At 50.8% G+C, this 17,275-nt stretch overlaps 3 protein-coding genes across 3 annotated transcripts in view; 1 reads left to right on the plus strand and 2 right to left on the minus strand.

Moving 5' to 3' along the window:
• The window catches only part of CSUI_007488 (trehalose-6-phosphate synthase domain-containing), a gene marked incomplete at its 3' end in the record, with an annotated part of 12,450 nt that extends 5,594 nt beyond the window's left edge, over positions 1-6,856 (plus strand). The window contains exons 7-14 of the mRNA XM_068067633.1: positions 1-95; positions 715-797; positions 1,785-1,946; positions 2,755-2,902; positions 3,736-3,951; positions 5,372-5,430; positions 5,994-6,060; positions 6,590-6,856. The exon at positions 1-95 is cut by the window's left edge and continues 48 nt beyond it. Of these exons, the coding sequence (XP_067920389.1) occupies positions 1-95; positions 715-797; positions 1,785-1,946; positions 2,755-2,902; positions 3,736-3,951; positions 5,372-5,430; positions 5,994-6,060; positions 6,590-6,856 (1,097 nt within the window). The remainder of the gene's footprint in view (positions 96-714; positions 798-1,784; positions 1,947-2,754; positions 2,903-3,735; positions 3,952-5,371; positions 5,431-5,993; positions 6,061-6,589) is intronic.
• Positions 6,857-10,691: 3,835 nt separating this feature from the next.
• On the minus strand, positions 10,692-12,515 carry CSUI_007489 (transcription elongation factor 1). The gene is made up of 2 exons (XM_068067634.1): positions 11,871-12,515; positions 10,692-11,565 (listed from the first exon to the last, which is right to left on the minus strand). The coding sequence occupies exons 1-2, from the start codon at positions 11,978-11,980 to the stop codon at positions 10,899-10,901; spliced, it is 777 nt and encodes a 258-aa protein (XP_067920390.1). The 5' UTR covers positions 11,981-12,515; the 3' UTR covers positions 10,692-10,898.
• Positions 12,516-14,835: 2,320 nt separating this feature from the next.
• On the minus strand, positions 14,836-16,884 carry CSUI_007490 (uncharacterized protein). Its single transcript, XM_068067635.1, has 5 exons — positions 16,802-16,884; positions 16,378-16,452; positions 15,986-16,062; positions 15,784-15,872; positions 14,836-15,221 (listed from the first exon to the last, which is right to left on the minus strand). Exons 1-5 carry the CDS (start codon positions 16,808-16,810, stop codon positions 15,115-15,117), a joined length of 357 nt encoding a protein of 118 aa, XP_067920391.1. The 5' UTR covers positions 16,811-16,884; the 3' UTR covers positions 14,836-15,114.
• Between the last annotated feature and the right edge of the window lie 391 nt (positions 16,885-17,275).

Genomic DNA, 17,275 nt, shown 5'->3' on the forward strand with positions numbered 1-17,275 from the left:
TGTCTAGACAGAGAGATTTCACATGGAAGCAAGTGGCTATTGAGCTTATGCTTCAATATGTAAAGCGCACTCAAGGATCTTTCATTGAGAATAAGGTAAGTTTGCTTCGCGTCAGTCTAAACACTGTCAGTGAGGTCAGTCGTTGTCTTCATTTTCTATCTCAGCATCTTTCTGTGCTCTGTCATCTGCGGTGAGAGTCCAGTCAGCAGTCCTAGGCGGGATCGGAGGAAGCGTCAATTCCAGAAAATTGACTAAGCTACTGCAGAGGATATGAAGCCTCACAAGGGCATCGCTTGTTTTCCACGGGGAATTAGAACTAAAGTCAACATTCAGAGTGTGTTCAGAGATGGTGATATGTGGCCCAATGTGTCAGGTTATAGCTTACTATACGTCTAGGCCCGCTGAGCTATGTCTATCTTGAGTAAGGTGTAATTTGATCGTACTACAGAACTATGTAGAGTCTCTAGTGAGGTGGGTAACACGTTTCAGACAGCGTATAAGAGGAACTTCTAGCTGGGCGGACGTAGTAGACGTTCTTCCGTCCGTTCCTGCGTTTAATGGGCCCTCCTCGTAAGCTTTAACACCCGGCTACGGCTGACGTCCTTTAGAGATGAATACAGGGAGGTGACGGATCTGATGGTGCCGTCATAACGACTTTATAAGAAGTTTAATGCATGCAGATCATTTGCTTGTGCGGTGGTGTTCATTCAATAGGGGAGCGCACTTGTGTTCCAGTATCGAGATGCGGATCCTGACTTTGGAAGCATGCAGGCTAAGGATTTGTCGAATTACCTCAGGTAAGCCGGAAAGAAGCGGACGAGGAGTTTTCTTCATATTACGAGATAGCATGAAAAGCGACATGAAGATCACTGATACTGAGGCAGCACTCTATTTTCAGAGATTATATATGCGTTTCTCCAGTCTATCTTATGTTATGCTAGGGAGACTCGTGCATGTAGCTCTGCACATAGTACCTTTGTAGGGTTGCATGCAGCGGGTCCAAGGACGGCTGATCTAGACTTTGTCATACTCCTTCTTCTGTTTCAGTGAGACTGTATACTGATCCTGTTGGTACTTTCACGTAAGTAGGTACGTGGTTCAGTAGGATTAGTATAGCCAAGTAGACAGGCGCTTGAAAGCATCGGAGTATAGTAGATACTTGCCAGATCTGTGCGTACCGCATCGGCGTTCTCCTTCAAACACCCCACACGTAACAGGAACTGAAAGGTCAGTCGTTGGCTTTTTAGGAATATTACCGGGTCACGCCTTCGCGCTTGGGGGTCGATCAAAGCCTTTACTCATTCCCAAGTCTTTCCACGTACTTAGTGCGTAAAGAGGGCTGGACTCGCCTTCTTTTCGCATGCGTGTAATCCTCATAAAAATGTTATAGTGGTGTCTCATGTCAGAATGACAGCTTCTTGTTGTCTTAGGATAGTAGGGGTAGCAGTACTAGTCGTAGGTCTATTGCGGATGTATGATGACGGCTCTTTGTATGTGTGACAGGCGTACACGGCTATCTGGCTAGCCATGTCTTATGGAGTACCTGTGTACGTATGTTTGACTAGTACGACATGTTCTTGCACATGTTGTATTCGAAAGACCTCTCTTACGGGCCCTACATGGTACCTCGCCTGTCTCTTACAAGACCGTAAATAGTCTCAGGCGAGTGCCGCGTGCGTGCACTGAGAATCCAGCAGTATTCTCGTGAGTGATGACACCTGGCAGGATACATATGCCTGGTAGTTTTGCTGTCTTCTTTCCTATGGTTATCTATCTCTCTGCAGTGAGCTTCTCTTTGGCTATCCAGTGAGTGTCATGAGTGGTAAGGGCTATGTCGAGGTGAAACTCCGGGGTGTGAACAAGGGGCATGCGGTCGAGAAAGTTCTTCGCAAACTTTCTAATCTTCATGGAGATGTAGACTTCATTCTCTGCGTCGGTGACGATCGGTAAGAAGAACTGGTCACACCACCCGCTCTGGCTTCCGCATCTTTTTGTTTTTTGCTGGACTTATGTATTCTCTTCTCTCTTCTCTTATCGTCTCGAGTTCACTTTTCTCATCCCTTTTCTTGTTCTTCTTCGTACTCTGTCTCTTGCCACTTAGCTTGCTTATTTCTTGCCGGAGGTGTATTTTCCGGTGAGTGTGTAGGTGTCTCTTCAGTGACTGTACGTACATATGTATACACATAGATAGAGGAATAGTCATCTGGTTAAACATTCACATTCATGTCATGTATTGCACGCATCCTTCCTTGTGGGCTTGTGCTGACCTCCCGATATAGACGTTCGAGAAGCAGGGAACGAATACCCGTGTCTGTCCAGATGTCCGCAGTACATAGTGTGCAGCTTTGGCTGCTCTATATAAATATATATCTATACATAAATATTAGCTAATGTTTTCATACATACATTTCTCATCTCTTTAGACATTCAAGTCCGGAGTGCAGCATGCTGCAGGAGGGGAGTTGGCTTGAGCTGATCGATAGATACTACACTTATACAGCATCGTGACCCTTGTAAGAGAACTTCACATTGCTCCCCTGACCTTTCCTCTGATTCCTTTCATGAGAAAGAATCTCACTCGTTTCGTGCGAAAGCAAAAGAAACTTACTCTACGTCTCTCAGTCATCATGCATGTGTTGATGCTGTCTGTGTGCAAAAAAAGCTGGGGTGCTATCTAGTCTTCTTTTCGTCGGCTGTAAGTCATTTCTCGGGCTCCTTCGTTTTGTGTCTCTATTTATGGATCGATTCGTTCAGAAGTGATGAAGACATGTTCGCAGTTATTAATGCAATGACAGAGGATGGAGATCAAGTGTCCTTACCTGAAGGCAGTGGTGCAGGCAGCAGTGGGCTGTATAGACACCCTCAACCCAAGGATCGAATTCTCCGACGATGTTCTGTATCTGTGAGTTTTTACATTCTTCTTCCTCGCATTTCGTCTTGTATTAGTAGAAGCCATGCCGTCTCGCGCAGACCCCCCTCTATTCAGTCACTTTCATTCAGGAAAGATTCTCTACAGTTTGCTACCTATCTTTTCTCCAGCTTAGCTCGGTGGCATGTTTTTTCCTTAATCAAGTTAGTTAGGCTTACGATGAGCTAGGACGTCTCGAATGTAGGGAGCAGGGTGTCTCGTCCCTTCTGAAACTTCGCTTGACTGAACGGCAGGAGTGCTTGAGATTCGTGGGTGGCTCCGTAGAGGCTTCTAAATGCGGACACGCATGCAGTGCTTGTGCTCGTTAGAGTGCTCCGCCTGGTGTTGTCTCAGTTGACTACAGGGGCTGTTAGCAGCGTATTCAAGAATACTCCGTCGTCGTCTTTTACACTATCTTCACATGGAGTTCCGGAGGTTTCTATCTTTCTTTGACCTATCTATCTATCATCTATCTGTTTTCTGTCTTATAGCCTTCAGGCTATAGACCACTTTTCCAAAAGCACAATCCTCTCTCCGTGATCGCTACTTCCCTCCGAAACAGGATTCTATGCTGTACTATCCCGGTTCTATCTATCTATCTATCTATCTTTAATCTATCTATCTATCTATCTGTCCGTATCTACACAAATCTATGGCTTCTATCGACACAATCCATCTGCTTGTCGGCACGATGTTTTTTCTCTTCTTATATGCCTTTCTTTCTTTTTGTCATTCTCATGTCGTTCGTTCGTACCTTATTTCTTTCGCTTTCTTCTCTCTTTCTTTCGTCCTTGCGTCTCTCCTTCGTACGACGGGTCGCCCTTCAGTCAGATGAAAACTGCTTCCGCATGGCAGGTGGTGCTCCCCCTCATCATTATCATGGTTCTTCTTCTCGTGGAGAGCTAGCTGGGGGTGGAGATTTAGGGGGGGGACCTGGAGCAGGAAGTGGGGGAGGGGAAGGCTTGAAACGAAGCGGATCTTCAAATGCAGGAAGTTCAGGTGGATTAGTCGCTGCTGGATCAGGTTCAAATCTTGCAGGAAAGGTTAGAGTAGTTCTTCATTCCACCTCTATACCTCACTCAGTTTCTCATGCCGACGTTATCTTGGCGCCTTGTATATATACAGTTTCTCGTTCGCTAGGTGCAGAGTGTTCGTAGGTGGATGGCTCGTTTTCAGGTCGACTTCTCGGACAGTTTCAGCATTGGAGAAGTCGTGTATGGAGTTGAGTTGTGGTGGTGTCGATTCGATTTGATCTTTGTCTTCTGCTTTCAAGGAATGTTCAGTAGATAGTCTACAGATCATGCTCTGCATGCGTATACATATACATGTGACCGTGTGATACAGAGTCAAGGCTGTGAGCGTGCTTTGAATTACTTACGTACACCGAAGAAGGGAAGGTGTTCTTTTGTTCTGCAAACCAGTCTTCTTCTACTTTTCTGCCTCTTCGCATACTTCTTCGACGTTTTCTCTCTTTTCACATGGGTTTCTAGAGGCATGGTCAGGTAGTTTTGTCGTCATCTCAGATTCGTACTTTGAGGGGGGTTCGTGATGGAACAGCGAGTAGTCAACACGCCTGAGTATGAACATCCACATAAAATTGCCGGACACGGCAGTCCAATGCATGCACGCCTTCGCTGCATGGGGGCCTCAGACAGAGAAGTATATCTACGTAGATCTGTGTCAAAAACATCGAGATACATATCCTTTTTGCCGGTGTATTTGTTACAATGAGTGGTGCTTCGAATCGACGTTGTCACCTCGGAACAGATATCTACCAAGATCTTTCTCTCTCTAAGTTCTGCCCCGAAGTGCATGTGTACTTCTGTCTATATGCATAGCTGTTCCTCTTCCTATATCGCATGGACATTCTCTCTCGGCTGTATAGAGAGGCGAACTACTTGATTCTTCAGTCGAGTCTGCAACAGGCTGATGCCCACACATGACGTAAAGTGGAAACCTAGGCATAAATAGCACCCTCATACATCCTGGTCTTCTCACGTATTTCATCCAAAGCTACCGGTTGTTCTCTCGACCTCATGCCTCCCACTCTCCTCATGCCGTGGCCCTCTGGAATAAGGGTTTCTCAGACAGACTCCGTGCATAGCCTTCTACGCATATCATATATTTATGCATCTCCTAAAGGTTATCTCCTCAGAGTCGCATTGGATCACCGCACCCGCTGATGTGGTTGTCCCAGTGTGTCTGCTAGTGCGTGTCCTTTCTCTCGCTGGGCTCTATGAGTTTCGCATACGTAGGAGACGCTATGCTCGAGCGTTGTATAGATACACATGCCGATAGAGAGGATGACAACTGCGAACGTTGTGTTGTTCCTATGAAGAAGTGCGAGTGAGGTGGGGGCGCCATGCTACCTGAACCCGATGTAGGTGTATAGCAATCCTCTTCAATCATCTTTTTTCTGGAAGGATACGGCTGAAATATCGAGTCCATTATTTGTGCTTGCAGAAAAAGAGCAGCTCGCATTTCTTCACATGTACTGTCGGAAAGAAGCCATCGAATGCTCGGTGAGATCTGCAGAAAAGATTCGAAGTTAAATTCTCTGTTCCACAACCTAAACCTGATCCACTGGTGTAGATCTAACGAAACGTGTCTCCTTTTGAAGGCGAAGTTAGGGACACACATTTCTTGGTCGTACCTATCGACAACACCTCTGGTTGCTCTGTAGGTGGGGGGGTTGATCATGTTTCACACTATGGTCAAAACAACAATGTCTTTCTTGCTTGCTTCGGACAGGCAACAAGTTCTTAGTCATGTCTACCATATCGTCGTGAATTTGGCTTTGCTCATACGTGCCCCGCCCGTGGCTATCTCCTATGTATGCACTCGTATGTATATACCTTTCCTTACGTGTATTTCTGTCAGTGATATGGATAGTAGCTGCCTGAGTGATATGCTTCTTCACTTCTCTAGTGTGCACATATGTGCGGGTGCAAAGTTGCCTTGACTTCAACATGTGCCCGTACATACAGCCCTTTCTGCTGATGGTGGACACCCGCATGTGATCTGACTGTATTGTATTATTGCAGAAACTTTGTTTGCCTTTCTCTCTGCTTCTCTTCCTGGACAGGTATTACTTAGGTGACACGGATGATGTTTCCGATCTATTAGAATCTCTTCGTCAGGCGACGGAGAAGGTAGGTCGGTTGCCAAGAACTACTTACTACCGTCCGAGGTGATAAGTCATCTCTATATGTCCCTCAGTCAAGTTTCTAGATATGTCTTTAGTCTTTTCTTGGGCTATGATAGATGTAGGTTCAAGAATTTCGTCGGATTTTCTCGTCTGTTCGCTTAGTATGTAAGCATTGTCCTCTTCTAGCACAGGAAACCGTGTACGCATGTATGAATGTACCGTACCTGTGGATACAAGTCGTACACCTTAGTGATCGATCCTCGGCACACGTGGAGAGATCGATTGCTTCTTCCCTCTTGAAACATACATATCAACACCATCTATCACGGCGGTACAACAGCATAGTCCTTGGAATGTCGTTACAAGAGTAATAGAGAGGTGTCTATACGCTTTCATTCAGTAACCACACAAGATAAAACCATATATACGTTGTTACACAGAAGCATGATACGTGAGTGGACGTAGGCTACGGCACTCAGGAAAGACACGGATTGGCGTTGTGGTACTGTCTCATATATGTTGTTTCTTCTTAGGATTCCACTGAGAAGTCCAGCAGCTTCCAGAGTGTTGATTCTGCAGCCGCAGCTGCTGCCGCTGTAGCTGGATCATTGGCGGGAAATGCGGCGGTCCAACTTCGCAAAGGCGATAGTGGAGGTATTTTCTCTGGGTTTTGGATGAGATCCACTCTTTGTCCAGCAGCTGTAACAGCTCCTTCTTCACGATTACGGAGTGGGGGTACACTAGCGTCTCGCAAGTCTCCCCTAGTGAAGACGAATTCTTCAGGACAGGATCCCAGTTGAATCTTGTCGGGGGAATAAAAGAACAGTCTTTGAGAAACAGTTGAGAACCATTGGAACAGGGTGCGTAAACCTTTCTTTCGTTGATTGAGGGGCACCGGCGACCAAAAGTAGACTCTTGCGTACGATTTTTGAGGCGCATGATGATGATGACGATGGTATCCTTTATTTTTTCTGGGGGCTTCTCACCCTGCTGTATACCGAATATGTTTGTGCGTTTATAACGTTCAGTAAAAGTAAGAAGATGAGTGTAGTGGCGAAGTCTGTCTTCTGATTCAAGAGAGGCGAGTCACTGGGGGTCGAGGGGGGGGACGGGAGCAATTTTTTCGAGTGTGACTGTTCAGCAGGAGTAAAGGCATGCTTTCCGCAGTGCGATTGGCAGCGGCATGGAGGGGAACTCTAGGGTGTATCGAGCTGCGCGGTAAAGAAGAGGGTTGATATCTCTCGAAGGCGCATCGTGGGTGTCGCTGCTGCACTTAGACAATAAGGTTCATCTCGATGATGTGCCTAGTATTCTTGGGCACTTCGGGTTTTGCTCATCCCACCGCCTTTTTGTTGGGCAGGACTCCCCGGCAGCGGGAGAAGAGGAGGTTGCGCGAAGTGGAGCAACAGTTGTACGTGAGTGAGTCTGCGGTGTACCTTTTGCGGGGTAGCTTGTACGTTCAGATATGCGCACGCCGTTGCTTTTACGAGCGTGTACAGAATTGGGACCTCCTAGGTGTTCTGGATGGGCTGAGGCCTCCAATGGTGTAGTTAGATTGTCGTGTTATGGGAGGAAGGAAGGAGGAATCAGGCGGGAGAATAGAAGCCGGAGGTGTGGTGTCCGGACAAGCAAGCGTGTGTCGACTCCGCTGCCTGGAGTGTAGACACGTGACGAGCTACAATCGGCGCGGAGGGAGTTTCTCTTTTGGTTTGGCTGGCGAGATTGACTGCTTTAACTGGACAGCTGCACGTGCGTGCGGGTGGTGCACGGGTGTTCGCGGGATGTACCGCCTGTTTGGTCTTCCTGCACAGCGGACAGAAGGGCCGGCTGGTCAAGTGCCAGGCTTTTTGAAGAGGTGACATGAATCATGTACAACGGCGCCTGTGTTGTCCTTATGTTGTGGTGGTGAACCACCTCGCCTGGCTAACTTTGCACTGCTTAAGAGAGAGTGCGGCAATATTGGACACGTGAGATTGTTGTAGCAGGATGCACCATCAGACGACACACAGTGTGACATCTCAGCGTGGATTCGGATGCAGGAACTTGATCTGTCAAAAAACACTAGCAGAGTTCACGAAAGAACCGATGTCAGTCATACGAGAACTTTAGCGAGCCTGCGAAACCGTGATGCGGTCTGCCAAGTGTACTGGAAGCTGACCTCGGTTCTTAAATTTCGAAGTCTGCGCTCTGTTCGCACTAAAGCACAGTTTCCTGGGTCCCGGGCAGGAACAAAAGACAAGCTCGAAGAGGGGCCAAGCAGGGTGTCTCGAAGTGAGGCATACGTCACCAGGGTGGTGACCCTAGGGAGCTCAGAATTCGTGTTCCTCTAACAGTGGGGGGCTTTCGCTGCCCGATAGAACACTCCGTGATGCCCAGGTAGGGTTCAGGGTTTACGCACCCTGGAAGTATAACCGTCGGTCTGCAGTGTATGTGAGACAGGGACGGAAAATGCGCTAGTCACTGTATTTCTGGGATGATCCTATCTTCCAGAGAAGTACACCAGCGCGATTCTGAACAGGTAAAGCGGGTTACCGGATGCTCTCGGTGGCGCCTGCGCAGTTTGAGAAGACAGCTGTGGGGGAGCTAGCTGAAGTGTAAACTACAGGCTGGAACACGCTTGCACGGAGGCCCACTCGGAGGACGCAGTGGACTCGATTACGGGTAGCCGCAGGGGGGGGGATCAACGGTAAAGAAGACATCGGGTCTCTACGCCACTTCAAGCGCGTTCACTCCGCTGACACGTAGTGTCGAGAGTGTGAAGGCTCTGGTTGGGGTGACATCAAACTGACCAGACATATCTCCTCGTACGCACGGTCACGGACGGCGGGGCCATCCACCTCTGAACAGCTCGTCCGTGCTCCGCTGTTTCTTGCCGCGCTAGCCCGAAGACGCAAGGATCGTCTGGGAGCGCTCTGCAGCTCGGCAAGGCTCGCAGTGGCTCTTCACTCCATTGTAATGCGCACGTCTTTCTTTGCGTTTTTCAAGCAGCTGGCTTGCGACGGACCGGTTGTTCCTCTGCCGGTTTCAATTGCTGAAACCTCAGGGTACTCTATCCCCGCGTTGTGATGCGACCGGGCTCGCAAGCCTTGTCCCCTGGCCAACTACTTACCGTTCCTTCTTTCGGTGTTCCCGGACCCAAACGGGTTCCTCCGCGGACGCGGCGCTTTGTGTACCTTGAAGTATTTAGTCGACAATGCCTTCTGCTCCGACAACGATAGTTTGGCAGTGGATGTTTATGCCCATGCTGGGCCGGGTGTCCACTGGGGGGGCCAGGAAGGCAGAGCCGACTGAACAGAAACACGTTAAAGGTTCACAAACAAAGTCGCGGTCTTCGGGAAACCCGGACGAGGGTCGTCGACCCCACCGAAATGTCATCTTCTCTGGATCGTGTGGGTCCCCGAAGCCGACTGAAACTCGTCCGGGTGTTTGTCCGAAGTGTTGCAAACCTATCAGAATAACTCCGGGGGCCGAGTTGGCCCACTCAACCATTCAAACGGATCGGGTAGCTAGATCACACATGGCGGAAGAGTCACGTTGGGAACTTCTTGATTGGGAGGTGCCTGTAGTCCCGCCTTGCAGCGAACCATTCCACGAGCTGTCGGACTGGGTCGAAATCCACGTGGGTTCGTCGGGGTGACAGAACTTCGTGTTGTTTGCTTGTACGGGAGACACCTCAGGGGATCAGAAGCGCTGCTCAATGTTTTCCCGGTCCTTGGTGTGTTCTACTGCCGTGTTGCAAACCTATCAGAATAACTCCGGGGGCCGAGTTGGCCCACTCAACCATTCAAACGGATCGGGTAGCTAGATCACACATGGCGGAAGAGTCACGTTGGGAACTTCTTGATTGGAGGTGCCTGTAGTCCCGCCTTGCAGCGAACCATTCCACGAGCTGTCGGACTGGGTCGAAATCCACGTGGGTTCGTCGGGGTGACAGAACTTCGTGTTGTTTGCTTGTACGGGAGACACCTCAGGGGATCAGAAGCGCTGCTCAATGTTTTCCCGGTCCTTGGTGTGTTCTACTGCCGTAGACTGAATGCGAGCGAAGTGCGTGAATCCATTCTCGGGTGATAGTATACCCCTGTGACGTCTATGAGATAGCTGAACATTGTAACTTGCCGTGACCGTCGGCCACCAACAGATAAAAAGCATGGTCTCCGACAGGCTCGTGGAAGCCCCAGTTTGCTGATGATGCAGCCTCACTCACAGTGCTGCGCTTAGACGCCTTGTGTCTATCTCCGCTCCTCTCGGCACGTTTATGAAAATCCACTTCGCTTCCGAGGCGTTAGGCTACTAGAGCACGGTTTCGTCACAGACGTCCGTGAGAAAAAAAAAACAGCAGTGATGTGCTTTGCCGCGTTCAGAGCAGATGTTCGTCTTGCCTAGTCACGTGACTGTCGAACCGTTAGCGTGAAGAGACGGGCGTTCGCCAAATCGATTTCAAATGGCCGTGCTTGTCGAATGCCGGCGTTTCGCTACAAACGGTTACTTGCTAGTCACTCCTCGAGAATCCAGCCAGCAAAAAACTCTCTTGAGTGGCACCAAGTGAGCTACACACTAATATCTCCATCGTAGGTTGACATCCCTGCGCTCTGTTTTGAAAGGATTTATCATGACTAGCCTTTTCCATCTTCAGTCTCCCCCTTCTAAGAAATGAACCCTCAGCTCTTCTGAAAACAGCACAAAAGACTTTCGAAACGTCCTTTTCCACGTAATGTTTACGTCACTCACCATCTCTAAAGCAAGTCTAGGCCGCCATCTCTAGCGTGCCTGTGCCTTCTCCGTCCCCGTTTTCCCCGGTCTCAAAAATGATGATGGGCAAGTTGGCTCCCTGAGAACTAGACTTTACTCGTCGTCTTCAAAAAGCGCATCTGCCCGGACTCGTCCATCGACGTCTTCTTCATCTCCCTGCTGCCGTCTCAGTTTCTCTAACACCTCGACTGCCGCGTTGGAAGTACTGGTATCAGTACGCCCACCACTTTCGACGTCCTCCTCTTCACTGCTATCGTCGTCCCTGTCTCCAGCCATGCGCAGCCGCTTAAGTCGTGACCCGCTGGGTGGCGCCTCAGCTCGTTTGCGAGTTTCATCTTCGCTGTATGCCTCTCCTGCCTCATCATCTAGTTCGTCCTGTGAATCCTCATCTCCAGTTTCGACGCTTTTTCGCGTACTCTCCCGTTCGTCTCTCATTCTTTTCTTACTGATACTACTCCTTATATCATCCCGGCTACTATGGAGCGGTCTCCGCAAAGACCCCGGCCCTCCGTCTCGCCCAAACCGTGGCTCACTGGATTCTGCATCGATCTGAGGAGACCCACCAGAGTGACCCAAAGGGTCCGCTCCGAGTGAACTGATCTTCCGCCTAGCCTGCTCCGCTGCTTGCGCATTCGCGGAGACACACGCGTCGATCCATGCTCCATATATATCAATAGGTTCGTCCAAACGATTGATGCGCTTTTCGTAAGTCGCTCCGCATATTCGACAGGTCAAAGCGCCTACGCCGCGGCCGCGATCCCTGACAGAAAAGGAAGACATACAAGGTAGAGCAAGGTGAAAAAGCTAGGCAGCGTGGTGCAGAGACAGGCGACTCCATAAACAGACAGACGGCGCGTACCTATAAATACAGTTATCGTGGTAGGAAGGTTCGCAACGGGAGAGCTCTCAAGGAAAGACAAGGCCCGCAACGCCGGCTACAACCCGATGAGCCATGAACTTTTATCCTATTCTGATACAAAATCCTGTGAATATGTCCAGTGTCCACCAAGTCAGCCTCAGGCATGCAAAAATTTGCCGCCAAAAAGGTTAGCCCGAAACACTCACATTTTCACACCGACAGAACGGGGATGACTGCAGAAGGGACACTCAAACTCCTTGTCGAGCTTGGGCATCTTTCTTGTTTTGGGAGGCGCCTTCGCCTTGCGTTTTCCCATTTTGACAAGTGGAATGTAGCTGATCAGACCTGACAACGCTGCTGCCAAGCGGAAGTGACAAAACGGACTCGTATTTCCTCAATCAAGACCCCCGGCACACTGGGTTAAACCCAGCAACACTAGTCCCGGCTGGGAGCGGAGACCGTTCCACCAACAATACGCCTTCAGCAGGGGTGCGAACTGCCTGGAATGAGAAGAACCACACCGGAAAAAATCTAGATTCACACAAAACGAAACAAGCAGCAGCCCGAGTAACAGCCGCGATCAACGGTAACGCAGCCCTATCTCGGAAAAGGTTGCGGGAGCCCAGTGTACGTCCTCAGCGCCCTGTTGGGAGAGTCCAGGGCTTGTTAAGAAAAAGAAACAAGAGGCGACACCGGATGTGGACAGAATGGGAGACTGCTTTACATGCCAAAGCAGCTGTAGCTGGCCGAGGCGGTCGAGAGAACGCCTCTGACGTGTTGGACGCGATAGCACCACACGCGGCGGTTTCCGGTGTCAGCAGAGCAAAGTGCAAATGCGCTGCACAGCCTATTGTTTAGTCCGGCGCGACATGTCAAAGTTACAAGCGAGGGAGCAAGTCGGGACTCGATGTCTGCGTTCGCCAAACACTCGGTTGCCTTCTGCATGCACATGCACGGTCGGGCAGTCATGTTTGATACTGCTTTGATCTCCTGTTTTTGACGATGAAGCTGCAATGTGGTCGAAGTAGTGTGCCACCGCCTCTTGCATGGCTCCGAGTCGTGATGTCAAAAGCACACGTTAGCGCCCCTGTGGTGTCCTCGGCGCTGGTCCCCTGTGTTTCTTTTTATCGCACAAGGCGCCTCACACTGGCAATGAAGAGACGTTGTAACTCGGCACTGTTACTGTTCAAACATTGCAGTTCCCCTAAGTGCCCTGGCATCCCTTACTAGCTTCGCCAAGGGCATGGTCACGGATGTAGGAAGTGTTCACTTGGCCCACGCTGCGGGCCCTGGCTTTGCTTGAGACGAGTTGTTGTTACTTCAATGCTTATCGCCTGGTGCGATAAAAAGAAACATAAGGGACCGGCGCCGAGGACACCACAAGGACGCTAACATGTGTTTTTGACATCGCAACTCGGAGCGATGCATGAGCTGATGGCACATTGACCACATTGCAGCTTCATCGTCAAAACAGGGGGTAGAGATCCTCACGGCACGGCATATGGAAATGGCGAGGTGTAACGTGGTAAAATATGGGACCGGTTCGGAGTAGACGCAGTGAGACGAAGGAAGAATTAGTATTGGGAACTGCGATGCGGGATCATCTTTATGTTCTCCGCCAACAGCCAGGCTAACCACTCCTGTCAACCAGGGATGATGCACTACTTGGCAATCCGACCGGTGCGAAGGAAAGCAGCCCAGCATGCAGGGCTTCCGTGGTTATTTTCGAGGAAGTCCCGTGGAAAGGCACGTAGGGCCAAACAGTATCGGCTGAGGCGTGCCGTGAGCACCTCAGAGTAGAACTGTTACGACACCTCACTGTTTGTGTTGTACACAGCATTCTTGATTGCACCTTAGCTTTCCAGCAAGTTCGCCGTTGCTAACGCTTGCACCGGTCAATGCTATGCACACAGTACGAGGGGTCAGCATCAGAGGGTTCCCCCGTAGCTGGTTGGGTACTAGGGGAGCTTCTCGGGTGCTGACTGAATCCCATTATAAGCGGACTAGACGGGTGTGCGGCGCCAGGACAGGAACTGCCTGTAACTGGCTGGAGATAGGGTGATTCGTCTTCTCCGTCGGACGCGGTCCCTATTTTCACTGCCGCAAGGGCGAAGAAGAAGCCGGCTGGGAAGCCAGACAAGACAGCTTCTTGGGATTGTGGCATGAGGGCATTCTAAAGCGTATGCAAGTACCTGTGAATTCCGGAGGACAGCTTCTATGCGGCTGAACACCCGATGTAACGAACAAGTAGCAGCGTCAGCAGGGCCCGCTTCCGAGTTCTTCCGAACCCATTTTCGCGCCACTGCTGCTCACAGTTAGATGGAGGAGTGAACTCCAGGGGTTCTCACTTTGAGAGAGCGACAAATCGGTTCCAGTGAAAGTCAGCCCGTCAGGGAATTGAGCCGCCTCAGTGGATCCCCGAAGGCCTTGCCGCGGGTTTCTCCGTCTCCGCCAATGGATAACAGTCGACGCACCACGTGCCAACCACCACAACTATTAGGTCTCGTAGATTCGGATTCTCGGTGGTGGTACCTTACCAAAGAGCTCCGTGGGGCTGACACCCTGTGCCCAGCTATTCACGCCGGCAGCTACGGGCTGTTTCATCCTGAACACGTTCGGCCGCGCGGCCCTCGTTTGAGCCCTCATGCGGGTGCACGTTGCCTCTACTCATAGTTTACTCTCGGTGTCGGACCAATCCGACCAGTGCACCTGAGCCTGGGCACCGAGCCGAAGGCCGCCAGGGCCGTAAAAAATTCCGCTACTTTGACCGTTTCCGTGGTGGGGTGTCGCGGCGGAGGCAGCGACGGCTTAAAATCTGTCTGCCCGCGGCAGTTCAGCAAAGATTTTCTCAGCTGTAGGTTCCTGTTGCCCTGTAAGCACCTGACGCAGTACTGCACTTCCTACTACGTGGGCGGGAAAGCGTGACTCCCGCCGAAGGCCCTAGAGAGGTAAGCGCCTCGGAGGGAGCTGTGGTCTTCAAGCCAGTCCCCTCTCCGCCTGCTTTTCAGTATCACCGATCGCAGACCGGGTTGGTCCTTGCGGAGACACATGTCATTCAAGGATACGTCACTGACACCGCTCGTCTGGTTCCCTCTTTTACAGAGTTATGCTCAGCGTGACCGCCTATTCTCGACCGTCGCGGCTCTCCAGTGTGTGTGAGCAACGGCAGCAAGTTTTTTTAAAGCCTTGGTAGCGCAACCATGTATGGAAAAGAATTCTGCCCGGACTGCCCACGCACCCCGCCTGGTCAACTGTGAGTTTCCAGAATATCCCTTGAACTTGCAACACCACATTACAAGTCTTCTTCTCTGTCTGCTCGCCCAGAGAACCAGTGCAAGCATGAAATCCTTTCTCCTGGTTTTTATGTCTTTCTCCTTACTTGCATCCAGCCGAACAAGAGGGTGGCGGCAGCGGTGAACGCGAATGCAGCAACAGCGCTAGCGCCTACAGTCAGCGCCAGCTCCGTGACAAAAGATAGACGTTTCCCCTGTTCTTCCGGGATGAGCGTACCCTGCTGTTTTTTGACAAAAGAACTGTAGAAGTCCCTCCTCGTTGACCTGAGAGCTGCGAACAAAAGACCACTGTTTTTTCTGTTTCGCGAGTTGTTTCTGAGAAAACAGAACACCAACTACCCTTCAGTTCAGTCTCGACGCGCAGGGTGGTGTGCTTCTTTATTCATGAAAGGAGTTGGTGCCGCGGAGCTATCACGCCGCCGGAATACTAGCCTTAGTGCTATGCGCTTATATATCATGCTTCGCCCCTTCCCTTCGTGCTGGCACTGCGTCTTTGTGAAGTGGCTTCCCGAGAAACCAACTATGGCTGTTTCGAGAGGGCCTTAGCCTGTGTACACATCACCTTAGGAGGTGACGTTTCTCCTGTTGCCTGGAGCGCGTCGGCAGCAGCAGTGTCCGCTGTCAGCGGGCTTCAACAAGAAGCGTGAGATTCAGATGGGCGGCGGTGGCGGGGATCTGTCCGGTTTACAGTGGCTTGTTTCTGGACCAGAAAGTGACAGCGCCTAGGCGCAGCACTCTTTCGAGTCCTGCTTCGCGCTTCATGTGTCTTGCTCCGAGTGCTTAGCCCTTCGTGTGTACTGCTCCTTGGGCGTGCAAAGGTGCTTACTCTGAGTCCACAAGTCGTAATAGTCCATTCCAAACTGCGCCTCGCCCGCTAAACGGCCCAGTTCCTCGACATCCAGCAGACCATTCCACCTGCAGGCACCGACCCGGACGCTCAGACACTTGCTTGTTGTATCCTGCAAGGAGCCCTTACAGGCAGGACAGTACCCATTACATTACGTATACATGACTGCGAGAAGGCTTACCCCTTCCACCACACATCCTCGGCTTTGCGGAACGCTCTCGTGTGCCACCGCCGGATGGCCATCGCCAGCTCATCTTGCTGATGTGAGTGAAGAGTACACACGAAGCAAAACACTTTCGAACTGTCCCCATTTTCAGAATGCAGAGACGCAGCTCCTCCCGTTGCCGCTACTCTGTAGTACTAGGCATAGAGAAGGCTCCGCAGGGTCTGCCGTTTAGCGGGGTATCCGCACAGCGAGGGGCGTCCTCAATTCTGAATTCTCAGAGCCACCCAAATGCGTCAGTGGCCGGCGTAGTCCGAGGTGGTTCGGAGGCACGCGCAACCTTTCGAAGATAGGATCGCATCAGACCCTTGTCCTAACTTTGGCGCCTGCTCGTCTGTTCAAGTCTGTACCTTTATTGGGTTCTCAAGCGAGGATACTGCTCCTTCCCTGATGCTTGCCTGCTGTCCGAGCATTGACAACAGGTCCTGGTGAGAGGCCACAAGCCACACGAGCGAGACAACTCAACAGATTCCCGGTCATGTGAGAGTGCCGCTTAACGAGACTGTTGCGTTTTGGCGGTAGCCTGCTGCTAGCACACCTGGCACTCTGCCGGAAGTACTACAGCACAATTTCACCTCTCCCGTTGCTCTCCAACGAAAATTTCGCGAGAACCTTTTGCGAGTGGACCACCAAGCCTCACACGTAACTTCTGCTGTGAGAGTGGCGCCAGCGACACTTCGGTTCTCGGGAGGTCTCTGACCAAGGCCAACCTGGTTCCCGCCCCCTCTCACAGCCTTTGCGTCGGACGAGACAAAGGTTCGGCAAGCGGTTTACCTGCCTCATTAGCGTCTGCTCTCTCCTAACTAGTAGAGATGTCGGGATAAACTCATAAATCCAGCCCCAGTTTCGAAACGACGAGTAAAGCAGCTTCATTTGCCCAGGCGCTGCCGCACAAAAAACAAACCCATTCTTGGGTGAACGCGCATAGTAAGATCGTAGCTCCTAGGGCAAGGCTGCGGCGGCTGACCTATCCATTCCAATTTCACTTGGGTGACTCGTTTCAACTGCTTGTCGGTCCCTATACTGCATTGGCCGCGCTACACGGAGAATATTCTCATGCAGAAGACTTCGCCTCGTACTGCTGAAAGCGGCGGTTTTGTCTCGCCTGAAGGAGGGTAGACGAGATGACAGCTGTAGAGCTTCCTATACTTCAGGATATCCTGCCTCTCATAACGCCTTAATATCGATACAAAGATTGCAGTCATGTCTCCGGGGTGCTGCATGCTTACGCAAGACAATCCTTAAGAG

Source organism: Cystoisospora suis (genome assembly GCF_002600585.1).
Source record: "Cystoisospora suis strain Wien I chromosome Unknown contig_3954, whole genome shotgun sequence".
In the NCBI taxonomy this organism is placed as follows: domain Eukaryota; phylum Apicomplexa; class Conoidasida; order Eucoccidiorida; family Sarcocystidae; genus Cystoisospora; species Cystoisospora suis.

Excerpts from the sequence above, each read along its gene's own strand:
- CSUI_007489 (XM_068067634.1), bottom strand. The coding sequence starts at position 11,980 with ATGGGAAAACGCAAGGCGAAGGCGCCTCCCAAAACAAGAAAGATGCCC. Across the intron at positions 11,566-11,870 it reads CGTTCTGTCGGTGTGAAAAT|GGATCGCGGCCGCGGCGTAG; the intron begins GTGAGTGTTTCG and ends CTTTTCTGTCAG.
- CSUI_007490 (XM_068067635.1), bottom strand. Across the intron at positions 16,063-16,377 it reads CGCTTGAGAACCCAATAAAG|CAAGATGAGCTGGCGATGGC; the intron begins GTACAGACTTGA and ends CACTCACATCAG. Across the intron at positions 15,873-15,985 it reads GAGGATGTGTGGTGGAAGGG|GTGGAATGGTCTGCTGGATG; the intron begins GTAAGCCTTCTC and ends CGGTGCCTGCAG.